The following is a 27,161-nucleotide window of genomic DNA, read 5'->3' as shown; positions in this document are numbered from 1 at the left end:
AACAGAACTGCAGTACTTTTGTACAATGCTACAATACTTTCTGGTGTCAGTACTGTAAAAAATTCAAGTGGTATTTCCACTACAAATTTCATTTCAAAGTAGAACGAATCAATCTATTATAGTACATAAAGCAAAAGAGTGGCCAATCCTTTGCAAGGGCCTTAGCCATAATAGAAAGAAAGATTATCTTAAAATGCATTTACATTTATAATCTTGCTAGACTATTTTCTCTAGGAGTTCTTTTATTGCATTTTTAACATTAATTATTACGAGGTTTTGGCTGTTTTACCTCCAAAAAGCAATATCAAGTCTAGAGGGTGCATCTTGTCTCTTATGCTTTACATCAGGAGGGAAGGAGAACTGGGAATTGAGGCAAAGGGAGCTCTTTCTTAACAATCTCATTGGAGTACGCCACTTTGATTCATGTGAAACAGAAGCAATTGTACATCTTGCCTAATATAAGATGATGAATGCAACATGACCTGCCTCATGTTCATTTCCTACCATAACACCTTTGTTCTGAGGCTAAAATAAGACATGGATACTTAATCACTAATAGCAGTATTTTTGCAGAGCCAGTCACCACAGCAGAACAGCAATGCAGTCTAATAAGCAAGCGGTCCTGAAATTCTCATTGTTCAGGTTGAGACAGTAACCACAGGAGAAAAAAAAAACAAAACCCCAAAACAAAAACATACTGTCATTAGGAGTTGAAAAGAAGTGATTAGAATATTGAAAGAATATTTTTACAATATCTCCCCAGAGAAAATAAATTTTGAGTAGAGCTGAAACAATGCCATTTTGTACGTGAATTCCATTTTGTTTAAACAAGTAGGGTATATACTACAGTCTTCTTCTTACCTATCCAATATAAATAAGATGACATGTAAATTCAATCAAAACTCATTACTGGTAATTCAATTAAGATAAATAAGGAAGGATTTTTTAACCAGTGCAGTTAAGCTCCAAGCACAAAGTGGTGTTTTGATAATGAAACCTGTATTGGTTTAACTCTGTTTAGGAGACAGATGCACTGAAATGCTGAACTATATAGGCTGTTTAAGAAGAGGGTGCCTTGGAAGGCACTAAGGAACAGATAGGATATTACAGAAAGGAGTCCAGGAAGAGTGCAAGCAGGAAAGGCTAAAGCACATAAAAACCCCAAAACAAATAAAAACCCCCCAAAAACAACCACACACAGGAAAAAAAAAAGAACAATTAGGCTGACTTAGAAGCTAAACAGATATCACAAAGTATTTGTAGTAGTCTGAGGGAAGAACAGGTTCCCTACTGGGTATCAAGCATACAACCAGAAGGTCCATTCATTGGCTCCATATTGGGTAGGATCAGTATAGACCAGAAACAAAGTCAATCTTGCAGTTCATCAAAGTAGAAATTAAATGGAAACAGGACCAAGCTAAAATAGTTTCACTCTTCACTGGAAAAACAAGACATAAATTCCCAATATCGTTTAATTCTCTTTAAAGTCAGAAGTCAGCAAGTGATTCCCAGTGCTGCTGCTACTGATTTAGGAGGAAACCAAACAAGCTTTTTAAAATCAAATCCCTTTAAGGGTGACTTACTAATTTTACAATCCCCAGAAATCACAATGTATATCATTGTGATATACACAGCTATGCAGCAAGCCTGCTCTGCTATATATAAAGACCCTCAGCTACAGTCATTATTTGGAGGTACAAAGTAGATGTTTTACTACCTAATCCTTATCAGGAAACAATTGACAAAAGATTTAAATATTGCCAGAATGCTCGCATTACTGTTCAGCATCATGATTGTACATTTGCACCTTTGCATTTAAGAATTCCATTGAAACTTCACTTGATAGTTACAGTATATAACACTTGGATAAAACCATATGGAAATATAGAAGTATACCTTCCTGAATATAGTAGTGGTAAATACACCTGTATCTCAGTAGCTTGCTATTGAGACAAACACCAAATCTTTTGAATGGAGAAGGCAAGTAGGTGTGGAATCTTCTGGGATATGGATCTAATACAGTCTTAGACAAAGTACAGCATCCAAAAGTCAGTTTTGTAATTTGATTATGAGGGCAATAACAATGGTATAAGTAACTTAAGTGTCCAGTGTCTGCTTGTTTCATTTAATCTTTGCCATAGGCAACTGTACAGTAAAAAATAGAAGAAAATTTTGGTACAGGTTTTGCCAATATTGTAACCTGAAGTCCCTGTCTGAGCACAACACTTAGTAGAAAAAGGATCGTGGAACTAGAGACCTCCTGAGGTCCTTTCCAGCTTAAATTATCCCACTAGCCTATAACTTTGCAAACGTATCTAGGTATTTGTAAGAGGTAACCACACCTCTGAAGTTGTAAGCAAACTCAGAACAGGAAATTATTTTACTGTCAATTTATTGCTACAATAGCAAAAACATGCTAACTGATTAGCAAGCAATGCAGAAAAAGAGTGACTATCCTGTTATTAGGAATTGTAGCTACAACAATTTGTTAAAATGCTGTTCTACCAGCAGAAAACAGACTGTATTTACATTTGCAGTGTATCACAGGTATTCCCCAACAGCTTACTGCACACTGAAATTAGTTCATTTTACCTTTAGCAAGAAGCAAGACACTAATACAGGATATTCTAACACCAAGAGGTTCAGATTCAAGAAGATACCAGTTAGCACCTCTCAAGGCATCTATTAAAGATCTTAAATTAGTTCTAGTTCAGTCTAAGTGGACTACTCAGATGAATGACAAAAGGAAAATAGATCACAGAAAGATAAGTTATACATCAAAGCATGGTGCTTTTGTTTGGAGATCATGGTTTGGATCCTATGGATGAGCATACTGCAGTATGTGACTTGTTAAAAACCCAGTTTGTTTAATGAAAGGGCCAAATGCATAGGTCTAGGTTGTGTTTGTATACATACTGCATGTAGTTTTGTTCCTGTTAATGGAAAATGTAAGAAATCCACTATTTGAGAATAGAAGTTTTCATACTGTAACAAATGCATGGGTGCGATTTTAATGTCAGTGTTCCAATAATTACTGCTCAGTAGTTGTGCAATTTTACTTTGTATGAGTTTACAGTTGCTGCAACAATTGCTAAGTCATGAAACGCTGCAAAACAAAACAGCCAAACAAAAAAATCAGTAACAGAAAATGCTAAACATACTCAACTAATGATTTTGGCACAACTCAGTGGCAGAAGGCACAGGCTCTGTAAAGACAAACTTGCAGGAGAGCCTCACTAGTGGGAGATACTGTAATGACTTCCACGAGCTGTAAAGTATATTAAATTCATAACACAGAGCTGTAGTTACTTTAATGCCACAGTACATTTCAAGCAATGCACATGTTCATGAGTGTATTGGGTTTGCGTGGCAAGGTTTTGGTAGCGGGGGGGGCTACAGGGGTGGCTTCTGTGAGAAGCTGCTAGAAGCTTCCCCTATGTCCGATAAAGTTAATGCCAGCGGGTTCCAAGACAGACCCGCCGCTGGCCAAGGCCGAGCCAATCAGCAACAGTGGTAGCGCCTCTGGGATAACATATTTAAGAAAGGGAAGAAAAGTTATTGTGCAGCAGCAATTGCAGCCAGAGAGAGAGGAGTGAGAGGAACAACTCTGCAGACACCAAGGTCAGTGAAGAAGGAGGGGGAGGAGGTGCTCCAGGTGCTGGAGCAGAGATTCCCCTGCAGCCTGTGGTGAAGACCATGGTGAGGCAGGCTGTCCCCCTGCAGCCCACGGAGGTCCACAGTGGAGCAGATAGCCACCTGCAGCCCATGGAGGACCCCATGCTGGAGCAGGTGGATGCCCGAAGGACGCTGTGACCCCATGGGAAGCCCGCGCTGGAGCAGGCTCCTGGCAGGACCTGTGGCCCCGTGGCCCTGTGGAGAGAGAGGAGCCCACGCTGGAGCAGGTTTGCTGGCAGGACTTGTGACCCCATGGGGGACCCACACTGGAGCAGTCTGTTCCTGAAGGACTGCACCCCGTGGATGGGACCCATGCTGGAGCAGTTTGTGAAGAACTGCAGCCCGTGGGAAGGACTCACATTGGAGAAGTTCATGGAGGACTGTCTCCCGTGGGAGGGACCCCACGCTGGAGCAGGGGAAGAGTGTGAGGAGTCCTCCCCCTGAGGAGGAGGAAGGAGTGGCAGAAACAATGTGTGATGAACTGACCCAAACCCCCCTTCCCCGTCCCCCTGCGCCGCTCGGGGGGGAGGAGGTATAGAGAATCAGGAGTAAAGTTAAGCCTGGGAAAAAGGGAGGGGTGGGGGGAAGGTGTTTTTAAGCTTTGGTTTTATTTCTCATTATCCTGCTCCATTTTTGACTAGTAATAAATTAAACTAATTTTTCCCCAAGTGGAGTCTGTTTTGCCTGTGATGGTAATTGGTGAAGTGATCTCCCTGCCCTTATCTTGCCCAATGTGGGGCGCCATAAAGGACTGTGGTGGGTTGACCCTGGCTGGATGCCAGGTGTCCACCAAAGCCACTCTATCACTCCCACTCCTCAACTGGACAGGGGAGACAAAATAAAACGAAAGGCTCGTGGGTCAAGATAAGGGCAGTTTAATAAAGCAAAAGCAAAGGTGACGCGCGAAAACAAAAGATTTTATTCTCTGCTTCCCATCAGCAGGTGATGTCCGGCCACTTCCTGGGAAGCAGGGATTCAGTACGCGTAGCGGTTGCTCCAGAAGACAAACATAAATACACGAATGCCCCCCTTCCTCCTCCTCCCCCTAGCTTTTATTGCTGAGCAGACGTCATATGGTATGGAATATCCCTTTGGTCAGTTTGGGTCAGCTGTCCTGGCTATGTCCCCTCCCAAGATCTTGCCCACCCCCAGCCTACTGGTGAGGGGGGGCAATGTTGGAGAGACAGCCTTGATGCTGTGGGAGCACTGCTCAGCAGTAGCCAAAACACTGGTGTGTTATCAACACCTTTCTAGCTACCAATACAGAGCACAGCACTATGAGGGCTGCTATGGGGAAAATTAACTCCATCTCAGCTAGACCCAATACAAGCAGAAATTGAGATTCCACCAGGAAAATGTCAGGGACAAAGTAAAGAAGTAAAATTTTTAGGTACTTGGTGGATAGAAGGCAGTGCAGTGATTCCTCCAGATACCTTAAGAAAAATCGAAGAGCTGCAAATGCCCCAATCAAGGAAGGAGTTACAACAATTAAGGGGAACTTTAGGATACTGGAGGAAGCATGTACCTGGATTTTCTATCATTTCCCATCCATTATACTCACTCTTACGGAAAGGCAAACCCTGGGAGTGGAAACTAGAACATAGAGAGGCAGTCAAAACTCTAACTGAAGAATTAAAAACATATCAGTCACTGGGACCAGTACACCCCCATGACCCTATTATAGCTGAATGGGGTTTTGCCAAACGTGCTACTTACTGTAACCTGTTCCAAACTGGCCCCGATGGGCCAAAAAGACCTTTATTGTTTAGCTCAACTGCATTTAAAGAAACAGAACAATGATATTCTGAATGGGAAAAGGGACTTTTATCTTTAGTCCGAGCAGTTAAACAAGTTGAGAAAATACATCAGGGACAACCTGTGCAAACTAGAGGTCCATTTAATTTACTAGAAGCAATCCTAAAGGGGACTGCTTCCCCAGAAGGAGTTGCACAAAAACCCACTATCAGAAAGTGGTATGCCTACCTAACAGGAGTTGCAGAAAATATGCAATTAATTGAAGGACACACTAAGGCTTCCAAATTGCAGATGCCCATAAACACAGACCCTTTAGCGTTACAACCACCTTTTAAATCTTCACCCATTCTGGATGCACCACCCGTCACTGAGGGTACACCAACAGAAAACATTTGGTTTACAGATGCTTCAGCAAAAAGGGTAAACGGTAAATGGCAATATAAGGCCATTCCATTAGATATTACCACCAGCAAACAAGTAATAGAAGAAGGTGAAGGCAGTACACAAGTAGGAGAAATAAGAACAGTTGTTTTAGCAGCACAGAACGGAGCAAAAATCATATATGTAGACTCTTATACTGTGTGGGCTGGTGCCACACAGTGGCTCTGTCAATGGGAAACCTTGAATTGGGAAGTAAATAGATCCCCAGTTTGGAGAAGCAAAGATTGGCAATTACTAGATATAGCCAGGAAAACACCTTTCAAGATGGGATGGGTAAAAGCTCATGCTAAGGATAATCAACCAGCCACAAAGTGGAATCAAAAGGTAGATGGGCTAACTAAAATTAGGAAAATCACCTTAAACCCCGAGTGGTATCGATTGGGAGAATGGTTACGTCAAAACCTAGGCCACACAGGTAAAGCAGCACCCTACTTTGCTGCACAGAGTAAAGGCTGGCCTATAAACAGAAAAACTTGTGAAACTATTCTTACAGAATGTCCCCAGTGTAGACTGACATTACAAGCAGATCACCCTGCTAAAGCACTGCCTCTACATATCAATGAAGGGAAAACTTTATGGTCTACATGGCAAATTGATTATATCGGACCATTTAAATCCTCTGTGGGATATCGATACATCCTCACAGGGGTGGAAGTAGTCTCCGGCTTACTTGTGGCAACTAAGTGTCAGTGTGAGGGCTATTGTTTTGGTTCTCAAATCTATCTACTGATGTTATTCAAAGTGATAATGGCTCACATTTTTCGTGTAAGGAAGTGCAAGTGCAAGATTGGGCAAAACAAGAGGGAATTAAATGGGTATTTCACACCCCATACTACCCTCAATCAAATGGGATGGTAGAAAGAGCTAATAGCTTATTGAAAAGGAATCTCAAACCACATGAGGCTCAATAGGATATGAGACTTCTTTGGGAAGTACTCCATCAATTAATTAATCGATATAGGCCCACTGGAAGCCCTGTAAGCTGAGCATTCTTTGTAAAAACTGAGCTTAGCACTCCACTTGCTGGGAAAAGAGCATATCCGACAACATTACAGCCGGTAGAGCCTGTGATGGTCAATCTACCATCCATCGGTACTGTGCCTATGACTTTAACTAAACCTCATGGCCCACTTGCCTGGGAAGCTACCGATAGCAGTGGCGCAAAACACAGAATTAGCACACAATAGATTTTTCCTTCTTTTTAATGGGGTAACCTGTTCAGACTCTCCCCACCAAAACAAGTCTCTATTTTCTCTTACAGCACCCCAGAGGATGGCAAACGGAAATGCTGTGTTCATGTTACTATAAACTGAGCACAACAACAAGCAATTTAAACAAATTAGAACACCTATTGCAGTCTTCTCTATTAGCATTGGGAACTAACCAATGGCTCTTATCTGATATATTGCCTCAGTGGGAAAGAATTAATGAAAGGGACCACCAGTTGATTGTGGATGCACTTGATGCAGCCCAAAATAAAGTTTCTCTAGCTCTTAGTTGTATCCAAGCTCAACTGTGGATGCAATCTATGGTAGCAGCAATTATAAGAGAAGATGAAGATGGCACCTTACCCACTGAAATTCAAAAGGTAATCTGGGATAATGCAACAAAATTTGAAAAGGAATTCCAGTCCTGGTGGTATTTAGTCAATTTCACTTATGACCCCATCAACAATAAGGCCACAGCTTTTGTCTTAACAACATGCAATGCTTTGGTATATGCCATATTCCCAATCATTGTGCTAGGATTAAATCACAATGGAGCTATACTCTATCCATTAGGGCATAGAGTATGGGCCCAACGAAATGAAAACAAATGGCAAACTATTGATGTTAACGCATACGTTGTATGGGCACAACAAGGATTTATTTGCGAGAGTAACAAACACCATCAAAGCCCAAGACATTTGTCTTGACACTGAACAAAATGTTTGTCATTTTGAAATATAGCCCGATGAAACCCTGAAACTGTACTTGTACATATTGGAAAAGGATGTGTTTGTATGAGAATCCTTTGTGATTTTATATTCGTAGATAACATTACTGTAGATACAAGCAATCACTCAAATATTTGTGTTTGTAACTTTACTAAAATTATGGGATGCAACTTTAATTATTCAGCTCTTGTTATGTCTTATCAATTGTTACAATCTAATTATACATTGAGTCAAGATTTATTGCCTACCCCCATCGGAATGAATCTTACATTGGTGAAGAAACTACTACAACACGATGACCTGTGTCAACTGCTGGAACGCATCCAAAACAATGGACACAAAACTCTAATCACCGTTCATCATGATACAGAAGAGATACACCATGTCTTGGAAAGAGTGAAGAAGGATGGAGAACACCACTGGTGGGAAACTCTTCTTGGACAGTCACCGACAGCAACAGGAGTTTTTAATTTCATGCTTCACCCAGTTGTGATTTTACTAACTCTAACTTTAATATGTCTATTGCTTATAATTATATTGTATATAAAGGTTTGGTACATGATAAAACAAATAACTCATCTCCAACCACCCAAAACATACAACCTAATACATAGCAAATGGCAGTGCTTCACTATCTACTTACCGTGGATCTGTAAGTGCACAAACTATCAATATACTATTTATGGCTGTTGTGGTTTAACCCCAGTCAGCAGCCAAGCACCATGCAGCCACTCCCTCACTCCTCCCCCCCCCCCCCGCCCCCACTCCCAGTGGGATGGGGAGGAGGATCGGGAAAGAAGGTAAAACTCATGGGTTGAGATAAGAACAGTTTAATAACTAAAGTAAAATATAATACTAACAATAATAATAATGAAATATAATAATAATGATAATAGTAATGAAAAGGAATATAACAAAAAAAGAAGGGGGGGGAGGAAAAAAAAACCCAGTGATGCACAATGCAATTGCTCACCACCCGCTGACCGATGCCAGAGCCGCGAGCCCCCCTCCCGGCCAACTCCCCCTGTTTATATACTGGGCATGACATTCCATGGTATGGAATATCCCTTTGGCTAGTTCAGGTCAGCTGTCCTGGCTATGCCCCCTCCCAGCTTCTTGCACACCTGCTTGCTGGCAGAGCATGGGAAACTGAAAAGTCCTTGGCTTAAGATAAGTGCTACTTAGCAACAACTAAAACATCGGAGAGTTATCAACATCATTCTCACACTAAATCCAAATCACAGCACTGTACCAGCTACTAAGAAGAGAGTTAACTCTGTCCCAGCCGAAACCAGGACAACGGCACAGAGGCAAGAGGTGACCGTACCACCACTCTGTGAGGGTACGACGAATTGACTGTAGTCATGGGGTAGAGTGTGGTGGTGTGCTCCCCCTCCCCCCCCACCTTCATTCAAGTGATAACCACCAGTGGCAGTCATAATTGACGCGTCTGGTCACGATGGCTGCATCTGGCTCCAGCCAGTCTGGATCCAGCCACACCTAGACTCCTCTCTGAGAAGGAGTTTAGAAAGCAAGGGGATCCTTTCTGAACCTCGTGACTCAATGGGAGGGTCTCCCTGCCAGTTTTGTCTGACCCTGTCCTCTATGCAGTAAATATCAAGTGTACCTTGCCCTTGAATCTTGTTAAACCACTGTTGCATTTACTATCAAACTTTATTAAATCGCTGGTTTATATCAATAAACATATCACTACTTCTCTCTTACGAGTGAAGTGTGTCACTCCATCTGTGACAGCCTTTGGTTATATTTTCTCTCCCCTGTCCAGTTGAGGAGGGGGAGTGATAGAGTGGCCTTGGTGGGCACCTGGTGTCCAGCCAGGGTCAGCCCACCACAATGAGCAACAGGAAGCAACCAATGAAGTTAAAAAACATGCTACTGAATGCAGTCATACAGATCTTAGCAGAAGACATTAAGTGCAGTAACAGTCTCAGGGCCATTGTCCCTAAACGAATATGAATGAGTCCAGGCTGAAACAGCACACCTGCAGAACATACAGTTCAATGGAAACAATGTCATTAACAGCTGACTGGAGTGTGTCCTGGTTTCGGCTGGGATAGAGTTAATTTTCTTCCTAGTAGCTGGTACAGTGCTGTGTTTTGGATTTAGTGTGAGAATGATGTTGATAACATGCTGATGTTTTAGTTGTTGCTAAGCAGTGCTTATCTTAAGCCAAGGACTTTTCAGTTTCCCATGCTCTGCCAGCAAGCAGGTGTGCAAGAAGCTGGGAGGGAGCAGAGCCGGGGCAGCTGACCTGAACTAGCCAAAGGGGTATTCCATACCATGGAACGTCATGCCCAGTATATAAACAGGGGGGGAGTTGGCCGGGAGGGGCGGATCGCGGCTCTGGCATCGGTCAGCAGGTGGTGAGCAATTGCATTGTGCATCACTTGTCTTTTCTTTGGTGTTATTTCTCTTTTTTTTGTTATATTCCTTTTCATTACAATCATTATTCTTCTTAGTTAGTAGTGTATTTTATTTTACTTTAGTTCTTAAACTGTTCTTATCTCAACCCACAAGTTTTACTTTTTTTTCCCTCCTCCCCACCCCACTGGGAGGGGGAAGCGGCTGCATGGTGCTTAGTTGCTGGCTGGGGTTAAACCACGACAAAGTGTCACAAGGAGTTGGAAGGTCAGCCAAGTTGATGAGCTGGTTGTAGTGTGAACAACATATTTGGTGCATGGCAGCAGCTTCACAATGCTGAGGATTTGTTCCACAAAGCAGTGAAGGCTGACACTTGACTGAGGCTATTCAGTAGTTTTCTTCCAGGGCTGTGAACTTTAAGCTTAACCTAGTGGTTTGCTAAGTCCTAGCTATCTTCAGTGTGTCTTAAGAATTGGTTTATACTTTGAAGTTGTATATAGCCTGCTTGCAAAGTCCTTTTGTACAAGACTAAACATGATCCAAACACTACCCCCAAAGAGCTGCTGCTGGTAAAAAGTTTTCCTCATTAAATCATGATAGCAGCAATTCAGTGTTCACCCCTACTGCAAATGGACAGGATACCATAAGTCCAGATCTACAAGATGACAATCCCAATGACTGTGTCATCAAGAAGGGAAATTGTAACGAAACAGTGATTTTTGTGACTGAATATAGCCAAAGTAAAACCATTTTCCACACAGATTGGAAATCTGTTTCCACACACTTGCTTAAAACCAGCGGTTTATACATGGCATTCTCTTTCTTATGCCTCCCACATCAGTGACGACCATATCAGTGATGAGCAGCAAGAACCTGATTGCTGTGGGTAGAATACTGTAAACAAATGGGTGCAAGAGTAAGTGACACTGTGACAAGCAAGAAAGCGTTGTATATGCGGAATGATTTGGGAAAAACTGTAAACCAGAGTGTTTAACTTAAATGCTTTGGTGAACAAGAGGTTACACTTCCCATATGCATATTATTTCCTATCATTGCTTTACCAAGTCTGTGAAGAAGTCTATGTACCTTATATGACTAGAATCTTCTATTTCATACTTATTGATGCCTGTTCACCTTTCACCTGTTCAACTTTCTAATGGCCTCCTAAACCCCAAGTTGTTAAACTAAGTTTTTGGTAGATGGACTGCCTTTCTCACAGGCAGAATAGCTTCTGTTACAGAGGATAAATTCAGAAGAAAACAAGCCCTTGAAAGGAGGTACAAACATAAAGCCTACATCTCCCCTAAAGACTTTGAGAATATGACTTTCTGTAAAGAAAGCTTTTCTTCCCTACCTTCTGTTTTAGCTATTTTCAGGGAGCACCTCTGGCCTATTTAACTTTATGGGAAGCTATCCTCATGCTCCTTGGACGGCATGGGTCAAGTCAGTCAGTATTGAAAGTAACTCAGGAGAGCCTTGTTGCATGTATAATCAAATAGCTCGAGTGAGGATACACAATTTCAGTTGGCTATTGCCAAACTGCTGAGCACTCACATTTTGAAAGTCAGTGACCTACTTTCATATATTACTTACTATCTTCAGTGGTGACTCCAGTTTTCTCTTCACTCCAGTCACTCCAGTAGCCCACTCCATCTTCCTTCATGCAACGAATTGAAAAGACATACTCTGTGTAGGGTCTGAGCCCTTGAACACTGAATGAAGTTCTTGGTGAAGCTGTATCTTCAGGAGGAACCTGTAAATGGAAGATTTTAGAGGCACTGATCAAAAAGCATAAGCTGAGTTCTGTGCTACTACAGCTCCCATCCAAGATGGCTCCCCACTGCAAACAGCTTAAACCCTGTATTACACGCCCAATACAACATTGTTTATCCCCTCTATTTTCAAAAGCTTCAATTCTCAACCACTGTTTGGCAAGGGATCAGTCATAGTGTGTATATTTACCAGGTATAACACAATACATACACTAGAATAGGTAAGCAGCTATCTCAGGACAATCTCTCATATTCCATTTTCTTTAATCACTTCATGTCTACCTCTCCTAAGCTTAAGTCATACAAAGTTTCTTCCTTCCCATATAATTCCTCTACTTACTGATCTGTAATATCCTGCCTCATGTTTCGGAGCTTTGCTAGGTATCTGCCTGATTATTCATTGCAAAATACCTGTGCTAGAAGCCTCCTATAAAGCTAGAGAACTCAGGATCATTTCTTCCAGTGATACAGAACAGTGTTTCTTAAATGACATTGGAAATAGTTTGTTTTAAAGTCTCACACTTTCACTTTAGAGTAGTTTAGAATTTTGCTAATAATGAGTTTATTTCCATAAGCTCTTTCCTTTTTCTCTTAGATTAGCAACTGAATGCCAGAAAATATTCTTACTGCATATGTACAGAAACAGATATGTTATGTAGATAATTGATACCTGTATGTACACAGACTCCATCACATGTTATTCCACTTGCAACTAAGGGTGGGGTTTTTTTTTTAATAGTGAGCAACCCTGCAATAGGAATGACTGCAGATTAAAACACACATGCAGAACATTCAAGACGTTAATTCTGAGTGCAAAGAATTTTCAAAGTATTGATTAATAGGTTGGTCTTCTAGCTGAAGAAACTAGTCAAATTTTACCACAGCTAAACAAGCTCAGTTGTTTTAAAAGTTACTATTTCAATGGTCTTGTGCATATGTTAAAAGGAGAAGACAAGTTAAAAGGACTTAATAGGACAATGTATCAAGATTCTGGAGTTGCAGAATAAGCTGTGCGGGACAGTGCTCTATAAAATATGAATACAAGTGACCTTAATTTAATCTCTGCATCTAAAGCTCAAAAAGTTCCTCCAAAGGAATACACTGCATTAGTCACAAGCAGCTGTGTTATGCTATCTGCTTCAAACACCATATTTTGGTAAGTCAGAAGCAGTCTTCCTTCCAACAAGTCATGAAATTCAGAATACCTTTGGTCCTATGTACTGAAACAAAAAATGGGAAGATCTTGATGAAAAGTGTTTCTGGAATACTGCTGCTCTGAGAGAAGGCTTAAAAGGCAGGCAAAACTGAGGAGCTATTGAAAATATGTCCATGGACTGATGTAGAAAAAAAACCTCTTGATGACATGCACTACATGTAAGGCATACTCCTTACTCTTTTCTTGATTGCATCAAGCTTAAGGCATGTATGCAGGACAACTGTACTGTACAGGTACAGCAAATTCAAAAAAGCATCCCAACACTGTACAGCATTTGCCCAAGCTTTAAATGACATTTAGATCAGTAGTTTTGCATGTGCGTGGGAAGACTGAAGTTCATGAATGTTCTAGATATTGCATGTACAGAATGAAAATTCAAAATAAACATACTGCAACATGAAGGGGAAGAGAGCAGAGAAGTCCACAAAGAAAAGACAAGGTCACTGTACTCTAGATTGCCAAAAACCCTAGCTCACAGCCTTCATGAGTAGGCCAGATAGACTACCTTGGGAGGCCACATAAGTCCTAAGGATAATAAAGTGAACACTCTGAACTGCAGCAGTAAGGGAACTTCTGCTGCAGTTTAACAAATGGCTGGGTTACAGCAGAAGAGTGACAAGGGACATTACTTGTATTACTTTGTCCTGGTTTTGGCTGGGATAGAGTTAATTTTCTTCCTAGTAGCTGGTACAGTGCTGTGTTTTGGATTTAGTAGGAAAATAATGTTGATAACACACTGATGTTTTTAGTTGTTGCTAAGTAGCGCTTATACTAAGTCAAGTATTTTTCAGTTTCCCATGCTCTGCCAGCAAGCAGGTATGCAAGAAGCTGGGAGGGGGCATAGCCAGGGCAGCTGACCCGAACTAGCAAAAGGGATATTCCATACCATGGAACCTCATGCCCAGTATATAAACAGGGGGGGAGTTGGTCAGGAGGGGCAGATCGCTGCTCGGGCATCGGTCAGCAGGTGGTGAGCAATTGCATTGTGCATCACTTGTCTTTTCTTGGGTGTTATTTCTTTTTTTTTTGTTATATTCCTTTTCATTACAATTATTATTAGTATTCTTCTTAGTTAGTAGTGTATTTTATTTTACTTTAGTTCTTAAACTGTTCTTATCTCAACCCACGAGTTTTACTTTTTTTTTTTCCCTCCTCCTCCCCACCCCACTGGGAGGGGAAGGGGGAAGGGGGAAGCGGCTGCGTGGTGCTTAGTTGCTGGCTGGGGTTAAACCACGACGTACCTTCATCCAATTTGTTTCACCAATGATCCTATAGCGAATATTGAATTTCAGTTTCATCACAGCTGCTGAAATCCGGTTCTCCCAGGAAAGCTTCAGAACAGTAGGCAGTATTCCCGAGTTGACTGATAAGTTGCGTGGAGACAGAGGTTTAACTAGAAGAGAAGAAGTTAGAGTCAACTCTACAGCTGTATTATTTTATCATGCCTCTAGCAGTTGGTACACTATGCTGTAACACTACCATTAAGGCCTCTCACAAACCCAAATGGCTGCTACTTCACACCAGTTTCTAAAGCAGATTACTTAACAAGAACTTGCTATCTGAATGGTGATCAAATAACTCACGTTCCCTACCTTTGTCCAGCACAGTTCAAGTTCTAGTCAACAATATTTTGGCAGTGTTAATTTTTATACTGAAGAAACATTAATATGCCAATTCAGCAATATGCACAGAAACTGCAGTTGTATGTACTACTAAAGCTTAAGAGGCATATAGTTACCAATCTCAATGGGATCAAAAACAAGAGGATCAGATTCAGCCTTCCCAAGAGCATTTGCTGCTTCTACCCAGACTTCCAGGTTAACAAAGAACTGAACATCAGTAATGGTACAAGAATTATTTACATCTTTTGGTATGCAGTCAGGAAAGTTATCTCGTGGCCTAAATAAAAAAAAGGAAAAACAAGGTAGAAAGCATTAAGTTTGGTTTCCTTTAGAGAATCTTTTAAAGTAGATCAGAGTGATCAATCAGTTCATAGCTCGTACGTTTCCCCCTCTGCCCTTATCTTTTGGGGGGGGCAGGAAGAAAAGGTGAAGAGATTAGAATAGCTTGTTCAGCCACAAATGCAAGGTTGTATTACAATAGAATTGTTTTACAATTGCATTACAATAAAATTGTTACATTTAATCATAACCAATATGGCTAGTAACTATAAGCATACTCATGCATTAGAAGAGGTAGTCAGTTTTACCTGCATACCCTTCAAGAGTACAGTGTTACAGATACTACACATCATTATTTTTGTTCATCATCTGCTGCTGCACTAACAGCAGAGACAGTTCTAGGGGCATCAGGAGATTTGCATAGCATTATCCATACTTTCTACTACACTCATTACCAAAACACTTCAGAGGAACAGGGGAGACTGAAAGCTGCAGGCAGCCATTCCTTTTTCCAGAGAGGAGCAGCAATTCTGTCCACTCCATTTTAAACTACAAGAGACATTTGAAGAGTTTGAAAAATAAAGTCAATTTACTTTTACAGGATAAAGACTTTTGCTGAAGCTTTCATGTTAGGATTAATCATGGACAAACCATTCTGAATTCTTAGGGACAAACAGACAACACCTCTACAAAATCCAATCACTATATGTTGGTTTCTTTACTTGTTTAGAATGTGATAGTCACCACAGAAAAAACATAAAATACATAATTTGGGTCCAGCCACCTAATGATTATGCATACTGTACTCAAGCCACACTAATCACATTTGAAGAATAGAAAAATAGGACATAGCTGTTACTCCAAAACAAGCGCAACAAAGTTTAGTCGGACTTAAATTACTTTAAAATGTGAACTTCAACTCTTCCCTTCCCCCCAAAATAGACAACAATGCTTCAGAAAACTGGATTTAAGTTAAGAATTTGTCCAAAGTATCAAGGAATTTCAAGGAAGTTTTGTTTAGCCTACAAACATTCTTCAAAAAGTATTTAGATATTCTATAGAGAGCTACTTACCATCTGTATTTCAACCTAAAATGAGTGTCCAGGAACATGTGCCTTCCAGGGTTCCAGGTACAAGTCATAGGATATGTGAGTTTTGACACCTGATGCACAACACAACTTAAGTTCTTGGGCTTCTCTGGGGGCACTGTACAGAAAAAGTTAGCAATAATTAATCTATATACACATTTCAATCCAGTAAGAATCATGTTAAGTGTCCCATTAGAGCAATTTCAGTGAACGTCAGAAGTATTTATAGTCATACAAATTTCTAAACAAGGTGGTAAAAAGTGCTAGAGACCATCCAGCAATGGAAGTCAAGAAGTTTAAACAGCTGCTCTGAGAAACAGTAGGCTGTATAAGGAACAAGCACCTGACACAGTAAGAAACCACACAGAAGATTTCTCATTGAGGCAGAAAAAGATATCAACTATCTCTCATCTAAATCTATTTTAATTCCCACAGAAAAAAACACTAGCAAGCAGTACAGTTGCATTGGCATATACTGGCTTTGCCAATAACCTGAGCTCTAAGGCAACTGTGATAGGTCTATCCCCCCCAGCTAAGGAAGAGGGATGCTTTAGTTGCAAACACCTACAAGAAAGATAAAGGATCTTCATCAATGCACTTTAGTAGTGTATAAGAAACTTTTTCAGAGAGCAGCTGAATTTTTTTTTTTTGCTTCTTAAATTCAAATCATAGCATACAAAGATAACACTGAGTTTGTTTCTAGCTTTTAGAATATCACTATTTACAAGTGTAATGTACTTGAATTTTCAAGCAGAAAATGCTATTTTAAACAGAACCTTATGAACATGCTTATAGTTTTGTTTCTGAATAGCTGTATTCTTCTCAAACCTGTTATCATTGTTTACAGAATTTTTCTTTAATTGACAGAATGAAGACACAGCAGCTTTAAATACAAATGCATATCAAGATTCATACGTGAATTACAACTGTAGAATGTTATCTGTACTGTCATTCAGTTTATCATCTTAGGATATTGTATCTGTCCTCACCTTTCCATGTATTTTGTCTGTCCCATCTTTTCTGGTAAGAAATTTACTCCCCAGAAATTGAAATAGAAGAAATTGTTTTTCTGTGAAAGCATTTTGTAACTCATGCTAAAACCACAGTAGTTTAAATTGTGAACTCAAGACAGCCTTTTGTATACAGACCATGCAACAACTGCAATACCTTTTGACAACACTAGGAGGCAACATAATTCATCAGCCATTCATACTCAGGAATTAAGAATACATGAACACTTATCCATCATTTTATAAACTGTCCACCAACTAATTAAGCAGTAGTATATGAAGTTATTTGCATTACTTTAAGGACCTCAGTCTTGTCTCAAAGAGCACTTGCTCAGAACTATGCAAGTGCTACTGTGCTTAAACAAGGAAAGTTTATAATTAGTTAAAAGTATTTTCTTATGTATAAGGATAGAGTAATCCAAATAGTATGTTCCATCCTTAAGGCAGTTCAGGCTTGATTTAGTGGTACAGATGGACTAACTATTTCTCAGTCCATTAATGAAGAAAACATTAAGTAGGACATATGACCTTATTGTATTTTCTTGAACATTGAAACAGCAGCAAGAAGTAAAAGTTAATTTGTTTCCTAGGATCTATTTCAGTTAAATTCACATCTTTCTGAAATTTAAATCTTTCTGCTTCAACATTTTTCTGTTTATGAAATACTCCAGAGTAGTTTATTTTTTAGAAAACTTTATTCTGTGCATATTTACCAGCTTTGAGCATCTCGTGCACACTTTTCATTGTTTGCATTCTCTTCCCTGTTTCTCAGAAGCAATTTTCTTAAGACCAGAATAAAAGGCAAGAAAAACAGTACTTACAGCCTAACGTAACTGTAATTCCATAAACGTTCTGCTCAATCTGTCCATCTGCTAAAATGTTGCAGGTCAGAGGAGTAGCTAGTGAAGAAGTGTCATTAAATGTGACACTGGAAACCGTTCTGTTTATTTCATGATATTGTTCTTTAGGTACCACTCTATTTTTAATTTTCCAGATAATTTGATTAGCATATATATTGCCAAAGTCAAGACAGCTCTCATTCAAAATGCATAATGCTGTGAAATTGGAACCAAGGGCCAATACAGGAGACTCTGGAATGATATGACCACATGACTGTACAAGTCCACCTGAAACTAAAAAGAGTGGCATCAATAAAAAAAACCAAACCTACAGAACATTCCATAATTAATAGTGCTGATACAACACTACTGTAATGTTAAAAATATTACAACATGTGTCTAAGCAGGAAATGAATTAGTTACTTGACAGTTATAAAACTGAAATGTGTTAATGGACCACCAAGCACAGATTTAAGGGGCAAAACCAGTGTAGTGTTCCCTAGGCTTTGCAAAAACGTTTTACCAAGCAAGAAAAGCTCAATTAATAAACAAGGGCCTTTAGAGAGAGAGGAGAGTCAAGGACTGAATGTTTAGTATGTTTTGAAGGAGGAGGGTAATATACTTGAGGTTACTCTTGCAGTTAAAAAGGTATTTTTCTGTTGAGAAAGTTAAGAAAAAATTGGGATAAGTGTGCACCTTTGTTGTGATGGACTAGTTTTAGAAGTGTTACATGCAAACAGTTAAATAATTGTCTATTTCAAAAGCTTCAATATGTATACTATAAGAGTATCTGCAAATTATAGTGAACTTTGCACATCTGATAGTACTCTTTTTACAAAGGAGCTTCAACACAATAAAATTGTGGCTATTGCTACACAGGCACATGAATAGAAAAGTGTCAAGTTTTAAAGATGAAAGGTCAGCTGACTGAAATACTGCCTTGAATCAACAGCCATACTAAACATCTTCAGGATGATCATTTGCTATACAATGGAATTGGCCTGTGGCTCTAACCTGATCATAGAGCCTACAACACTAGTTCACTGGTAACTTATTGCTTTAACAGTTGTTTAGTCCAAGACATGCTTTCATTTAGATACCATTTGGCATATGTGAAATTAAACTTCAGTTTGCTACAGTTACCAACTCCAGTGATGTCAGTGGAACCAAAGCAATCTTCCACTGACCAAAGTCGCTTCGCTATCTCTGTACACAGACCAGTAATGAATGGAAGCAGAAGTTAGTATTGGTTTAACATTGCATTATTTTACCATAAGATTAAGAGCACAGCCTAGGTCTCTCTATCCTAATATATCTTGCTTTCTGCCCCCACCCCACAAGTATCTAGACAAAAAGCAAACATGTGCTTCAAGCATCTGATTAAAGACGTTCTACAAGTCTCTTATATTTGAAAGACAGAAGTCTTACCTTCAAGAGAACAAATATCCAAGAACAGATATAAGCCATAAGCCACCCAGTTCCACCCAGAAAACATGCTGCACAGAATTCCTATAACAGAGAAAGAATTTTTTTTTTTCATTTAAGCTACTACTCTCCACTTTAGATCACTGTCAAATTCAGACCTGTATTTGATCTATGACAATTTCTCAGGTATGCACATTTACTTTCCTGAAAGAGTTAGTATCTTCCCACTCTAGAGAAAGAATGGGGCATATTCTTTCCATTTTACTCACTGTTATAACAAAATCTAATGTCTATTTAAGACAACTGATATAGTTTAAAGCCTCTTTAGTTACAAATTTAAGAAATGCATCAGCTTAAGGTTTTCCTGTCATATATGGAAACAAACTTCACTGGTACTTCTGTGGGAGGTTATCCGTTAGAAGAGAGAGCATAACACTGTGGCTCAGGTTTTAAAGCAGAACCCTATGAATTTGATTATGGTTACCATACTTATCTAGCTTTCAAAGGCACCGATATAAACACCTTACACAAGGTTCAGAACAACTCACCACAAAACCAAGTGTCTCATTCACAAGAGTGACTTAAAGTACATTTAAGAATTACAAAGCACAACACTTTCATATCAAGAACTGTTGACTACTACAGAAAAAGCATTACCTAATTCTTCAAAAACCTTACAAGGGAGTTTGTAATTCCTCAAAAGTTGGAAAGTTTTTTTTAACATCTTATGTTCTTTATTTCTGTATTACAGCAGAGGTCACTTGTTTTCCCTTTTGACAACTCTACAAAACAGTTTAGAGAAACTGAAGTATTCACAAGGCAGCTTCCACTTCAGTTGTTTTGAAGCCACAAAGTCTCATCTGGATTTCTCAACTTGCAGTTATAAAGCAGCCCTAAATTACTAAAGGCAAGTGACCATTCTCTAGATACTAGGCATATGAGCTATATTATGTTTAGCTACATTTATGCATCTTGAAAGGAACAGGTAGATTGGCTTAGTCAAATAGGGCATCTAGTCCACAAACTCATTTCTACAAGCAGACTTCATCTTGTTCTTATAGCTAGAAACTAAACATACAATCTCTAGGTTTACTAAGATTTGAGATGAGATTTCCTGTAGCATCCCTGCTTCTTAAGTTTTATTTTCACTGATCTGACAAAGCTTCTTTGGAAACTTGTATTCTGAGCTTTACCCCTAATAAAAGGCAACTCAAGAATAAGTTTAAAGGAATTCCACATTATTCCTTAGAAAGGAAAGTTTAAAAGCTGCATTTACTATTATCAGAGGGAAAAGAAACTGCAGTTTATGACAGGAAATATTCCTTGGTTTTGACTGCATGTAGTTGTGCTGGTTTTGGCTGGGGTAGAGTTAATTTTCTTCATAGTAGCTAGTATGGGACTATGTTTTGGATTTGTGCTGAAAACAGTGTTGATAACACAGGGATGTTTTAGTTATCGCTGAGCAGTGCTTACACAGAGTCAAGGCCTTTTCTGCTTCTCACACCACCCCACCAGCAAGTAGGCTGGGGGTGCACAAGAAGTTGGGAGGGGACACAGCCGGGACAGCTGACCCCAACTGACCAAAGGGATATTCCATACCATATGACATCATGCTCAGCATATAAAGCTGGGGGAAGAAGAAGGAAGGGGGGGATGTTCGGAGTGATGGTGTTTGTCTTCCCAAGTAACTGTTACGCGTGATGGAGCCCTGCTTTCCTGGAGACGGCTAAACACCTGCCTGCCAATGGGAAGCAGTGAACGAATTCCTTGTTTTGCTTTGCTTGCGCATGCAGCTTTTGCTTTACCTATTAAACCGTCTTCATCTCAACTCGCGAGTTTTCTCACTTTTACTCTTCTGATTCTCCCCCCCCATCCCACTGGGGAGGAGTGAACGAACAGCTGCATGGTGCTTAGTTGCCAGCTGGGGTTAAACCACAACAGTAGTTTACTTTTTAGTAATGATAGAAAGATGCAAGGCATACTTCACATAGGTCAATAAGACTAGACAAGACATTTAAGTACTGATGTATCAATACCAAGCTATAATCCCATTCCTTAAGCATCAGGACACCTAAGCCATCTGTTTTTACAAATCAAGGTAAACAGTATAATGTAAAGAAACTATTTATTCACAAGAATTAGAAACCAACAACTAAATGAAAGCCAATCTCAAACCTTTACAGCAGAGTCTTTGTAGGGCTCACCAACATAGGTGTGTTTCAGTTAAGACTAAAATAATAGCCATCAGAATCACTCAGCAGAATCTCAATTTGTATCTATACTTGCGAGTTCATTACTCAAAGGCCACCAAAATTTGCTATATAAAAATTTTATACTAGAAATATTGCTGATTAGAAGACTTGGCAATTAGGTTAACAAGCATCTATATTTATCACTAGAATTTTTTTTACTAAATAACAAGACATTTATAATCAGACTGTATTTGTATGGAATTGAGAATCAAAAAGCTATTCCTTTTTTATGTTACACTCAAGTACTCTCACTGGGCTAGATACGAAAACCATTATACAGTTTTAAGTGTAATACATCTTTAGATATTAATTACAAGTGTACAGTAATGTGGTTTAACCCCAGCCAGCAGTTAAGCACCACGCAGCCGCTCGCTCACTCCCCCCCCACCCCTGGGATGGGGGAGAGAATCAGGGAAAAAACCTCATGAGTTGAGATAAAGACAGTTTAATAGGACAGAAAGGAAAAAAAACCAATGATAATAATAATAATAATATGACAATAGTAATACTAAAAGAATTAAACTACACAAAGCAAGTGGTGCACAATGCAATTGCTCACCACTCGTTGACCGATGCCCAGTTAGTTCCCGAGCCGCGATCCCCCTCCCAGCCAGCTCCCCCAGTTTATATACTGGGCATGATGTCATATGGTATGGAATAGCTCTTTGGCCAGTTTGGGTCAGCTGTCCTGGCGGTGTCCCCTCCCAGCTTCTTGTGCCCCTCCAGCCTTCTTGCTGGCTGGGCACGAGAAGCTGAAAAATCCTTGACTTAGTATAAACACTACTTAGCAACAACTGAAAACATCAGTGTGTTATCAACATTATTTTCCTACTAAATCCAAAACACTGCACTATACCAGCTACTAGGAAGAAAATTAACTCTGTCCTAGCTGAAACCAGGACAGTATCCACCCCTTATTCTATACCATCTACATCATATCCAGGTCCCACACTTTCCAATGCATTTTCAATTAATCACCACCACTTTTACTGCCTTTTAATACATATACACACAGATATCATTCCCTTAATGTATAAGCCTTTACAATGTCCATTTAAAATGTTCGTTGAGTTCATTCAGTCCATGACTTTGGGCTCCGTCTGTCATAACAGTCTGTCTGGGCAGGAGGGATGATGCAAAGTCCGCTCAGTCGGCAGAGCAAGATCCGGCTTTGGTGCAGTGCAGCGGGCAGATGACATTGGGCGCAGCAGCAGGATGGTGTGTGGTGCTGGATTGTTGCATGCTGAAGTCAGTCCTGGTTCCATCACTACTGCACTTCACTCAGATTTTGTCAAAGTTCATTCTTCATTAATCTAAATTATTCTTACTATAATACTGTTGATATAGCATATAACAACTATAGTAATGATAACATACAGTGACAAGGTTATATAGCAATTAAAATCATACAATTTAATTCACTAGCTGTTCTCACCTAAAATCAAATCCCCTTGAGGCACACATCGGAATTCCCCGTCCTTCCGCATCACCCACCAAGTGCACCCAGGCCCTTGAGCAAAAGCAATCCCACGAATGGGTTTGCCTTTGCCTGAGGCAGGAGTAACCCAGACTGTCTTCCCTAGCATTTTTTATGTTCACTACAGGGACTTTATCCCCTTCTACAGTACGTAAAAGTTCTGATTGGGCAGGGCCAGCGCGATTGGCAGATCCTCTAGTGTTGACTAACCAGGTAGCCTTTGCTAGATGTGTATCCCAATGTTTAAAGGTCCCACCACCCATTGCTTTCAATGTAGTCTTTAACAGTCCATTGTATCGCTCGATTTTCCCCGAGGCTGGTGCATGATAGGGGATGTGATACACCCACTCAATACCATGCTCTTTGGCCCAGGTGTCTACGAGGTTGTTCCAGAAATGAGTCCCATTGTCTGACTCAATTCTTTCTGGGGTACCGTGTCGCCATAAGATTTGCTTCTCAAGGCCCAGGAGAGTGTTCCGGGCAGTGGCATGGGGCACGGGATATGTTTCCAGCCAGCCGGTGGTTGCTTCCACCATTGTAAGCACATGGCACTTGCCTTGGTGGGTTTGTGGGAGTGTGATATAGTCAATCTGCCAGGCCTCTCCATATTTATATTTCAGCCATCGTCCCCCATACCAAAGAGGCTTTACCTGCTTGGCTTGCTTAATTGCAGCGCATGTTTCACATTCATGGATAACCTGTGCGATAGTGTCCATGGTCAGGTCCACCCCTCGATCACGAGCCCATCTATATGTTGCATCTCTTCCCTGATGGCCTGAGGTGTCATGGGCCCACTGAGCCAGAAATAATTCACCCTTATGCTGCCAATCCAGATCCACCTGAGCTACTTCAATCCTAGCAGCCTTGTCTACCTGTTGGTTGTTTTGATGTTCTTCAGTGGCCCGACTCTTGGGTACGTGGGCATCTACATGACGTACTTTCACAACCAGGTTCTCTAGCCGGGCAGCAATATCTTGCCACAATGGGGCAGCCCAGGTGGGTTTACCTCTGCGTTGCCAGTTACTCTGCTTCCATTGCTGCAACCACCCCCACAGAGCATTTGCCACCATCCATGAGTCAGTATAGAGATAAAGTATTGGCCATTTTTCTCGTTCAGCAATGTCTAAAGCCAGCTGGATGGCTTTCACCTCTGCAAACTGACTCGATTCACCTTCTCCTTCTGCAGTTTCTGCAACTTGTCGCATAGGATTCCATACAGCCGCCTTCCACCTCCGATGCTTTCCTACAATGCGACAGGACCCATCAGTGAACAGGGCATATTGCCTCTCCTTTTCTGGCAGTTTATTATACATTGGGGCCTCTTCAGCACGCATTACCTCCTCCTCTGGCAATATTCCAACATCTTTGCCTTCTGGCCAGTCCGTGATCACTTCCAAAATTCCTGGGCGACTAAGGTTTCCTATTCGACTTCGTTGTGTGATCAGTGCAACCCACTTACTCTACGTAGCATCAGTTGCATGATGTGTAGAAGGGACCTTCCCTTTGAACATCCAGCCCAGCACTGGCAGTCGGGGAGCTGTGTTTCAGTACCAACCACTTCTGAAGCAGCTCAAACTCCTTCATATGCTGCTAATATCTCCTTTTCAGGTGGAGTATAGCGGGCCTCAGATCCTCGATATCCCCAACTCCAAAACCCTAGGGGTCGACCTCAGGTCTCCCCAGGTGCTTTCTGCCAGAGACTCCAGGAAGGGCCATTCTCCCCGGCTGCGGTGTAGAGCACATTTTTCACATCTGGTCCTGCCCGGACTGGCCCAAGGGCTACTGCATGAACAATCTCCCGATTATTCTGTTCAAAGGCTTGTTGTTGCTCAGGGCCCCATTTAAAATCGTTCTTCTTCTGGGTCACTTGATAGAGAGGGCTTACAATCATACTATAATTTGGAATGTGCATTCTCCAAAAACCTACAACACCTAAGAAAGCTTGCGTTTCCTGTTTACTAGTCGGTGGAGACATAGCTGCTATTTTGTTGATCACATCCATTGGGATGTGACGACGTCCATCTTGCCATTTAATTCCTAAAAACTGAATCTCCTGTGCGGGTCCCTTCACCTTACTCTGTTTTATGGCAAAACCGGCTTCCAGAAGGATTTAGATTATTTTCTCCCCTTTCTCAAAAACTTCTTCTGCTGTATTGCCCCATACGATGATGTCATCAATGTACTGCAGGTGTTCTGGAGCTCCACCTTTTTCCAGTGCATTCTGGATTAGTCCATGGCAAATGGTGGGGCTGTGTTTCCACCCCTGGGGCAGTCGATTCCAGGTGTACTGGACGCCCCTCCAAGTGAAAGCAAACTGTGGCCGGCACTCTGCTGCCAAAGGGATTGAGAAAAATGCATTAGCGATATCACTTGTGGCATACCACTTGGCTGCCTTTGACTCCAGTTCATATTGAAGTTCTAGCATGTCTGGCACAGCAGCACTCAGCGGTGGTGTGACTTCATTCAGGCCACGATAGTCTACTGTTAGTCTCCACTCTCCGTTAGACTTTCGCACTGGCCAAATGGGGGTGTTAAAGGGTGAGCGAGTCCTGCTGATCACCCCTTGGCTCTCCAGTCGACGAATCAGCGTATGGATGGGAATCAGGGAGTCTCGGTTGGTGTGATATTGCCGCCGGTGCACCCTTGTGGTAGCGATCAGCACCTGTTGTTCTTCAACCCTCAGCAACCCCACAACAGAAGGGTCCTCAGAGAGACCAGGCAAGGTGGACAGCTGTTCAATTCCCTCTGTCTCCAAGGCAGCTATACCAAAGGCCCACCAATACCCCTTTGGGTCCTTGAAATACCCTCTCCTGAGATAAACTGTGCCAAGGATGCATGGGGCCTCTGGGCCAGTCACAATGGGGTGTTTCTGCCACTCATTCCCAGTTAGGCTTATTTCAGCCTCCAATACAGTTAGCTGTTGAGATCCCCCTGTCACTCCAGAAATACAAATGGGTTCTGCCCCTTTAATGCCATCAAGTTATAGAGTACACTGTGCACCGGTGTCCACTAAAGCCTTATACTCCTGTGGGTGTGATGTGCCAGGCCATCGAATCCACACAGTCCAATAAACCCGGTTGTCCCTTTCCTCCACCTGGCTGGAGGCAGGGCCCCTCTAATCCTGGTCAGAGTATTTGTTACTCACTTCTTGTAAAAATGACTTGGAGGTCCCTTCAAGAGGGTCAGAAGCCCTTCTACTTTGTCTGGAAACCGGAGCGGCATCTTTCCTGGAAGAATCCCCTTTTCGGGTTGTTTTTCCTTTCAATTCACATACCTGTGCATCTAGGACCGAGGTAGGTTTTCTATCCCACTTCCTCATGTCCTCTCCGTGGTCACGCAGGTAAAACCACAGGGTACCCCATGGTGTATACCTTCTACATTCTCTCTCTTGATCAGAGGAATGCTCACTCCTAATAGCTGAGATATTGGTCTGTACAGGTGGGGAGTAGGACTTTTTGATCAGTTCGATCAGTTTTTCGGACTTTTCAGACAGTTTTTCCACAGCCGAGACACAGGCTCGTAGGGATTGTGAGAAATGTGAATGTGATTCGTGTGAGTAAAAACAGAATAGAAGAGGGAGGATTGGTTCATGTAGATATGAAGACATAGTTGAGTGAAAGCACCATTGTTTTAATGCAACTGCGGACCCTGACGGGGAAGATTGTGTAATCGCAAACTGCAGAAGTTCCTTTATCTATGGGGTTGTAAGTTTCTAAGTGGTACAAGCTTAAAACCCGTTGGGGGATGATTGATTACCAGAAGGAATGACAGAAGACACGCGCTGCACAAGATAAGAAGGCGAAGAGTTCAACCTTAAAAATCTGTATAAAGGTCGCTGAGGAAGACTCTTACTTCATCCCAAGACCACCAAGAGGCAGTGCGCATGTGAAAGGGACTTGCAAAGCTCATTTTAATACGAAGCGAAGGACAATTTGCATATCGCATCACCCTGTTAAATATGTAAGAGTATAGACTATAAACGCTATATGCTG

The 27,161-nt window shown here is 41.1% G+C and overlaps 1 protein-coding gene across 1 annotated transcript in view; it reads right to left on the bottom strand.

Moving 5' to 3' along the window:
* Window positions 1-19,510, bottom strand: part of LOC127029099 (interleukin-6 receptor subunit beta-like) — a 29,730-nt gene extending 10,220 nt beyond the window's left edge. The window contains exons 1-6 of the mRNA XM_050914740.1: window positions 19,444-19,510; window positions 17,998-18,309; window positions 16,152-16,284; window positions 14,916-15,076; window positions 14,419-14,570; window positions 11,783-11,942 (exon numbers count right to left, since the gene is read on the bottom strand). Of these exons, the coding sequence (XP_050770697.1) occupies window positions 11,783-11,942; window positions 14,419-14,570; window positions 14,916-15,076; window positions 16,152-16,284; window positions 17,998-18,309; window positions 19,444-19,510 (985 nt within the window). The remainder of the gene's footprint in view (window positions 1-11,782; window positions 11,943-14,418; window positions 14,571-14,915; window positions 15,077-16,151; window positions 16,285-17,997; window positions 18,310-19,443) is intronic.
* Window positions 19,511-27,161: the final 7,651 nt, after the last annotated feature.

The sequence above is a fragment of the Gymnogyps californianus genome, unplaced genomic scaffold (assembly GCF_018139145.2).
Source record: "Gymnogyps californianus isolate 813 unplaced genomic scaffold, ASM1813914v2 HiC_scaffold_70, whole genome shotgun sequence".
NCBI classification, from domain to species: domain Eukaryota; kingdom Metazoa; phylum Chordata; class Aves; order Accipitriformes; family Cathartidae; genus Gymnogyps; species Gymnogyps californianus.
Note: the sequence above shows the minus strand (reverse complement) of the source record. Positions and strands in the feature narration are given on the sequence as shown.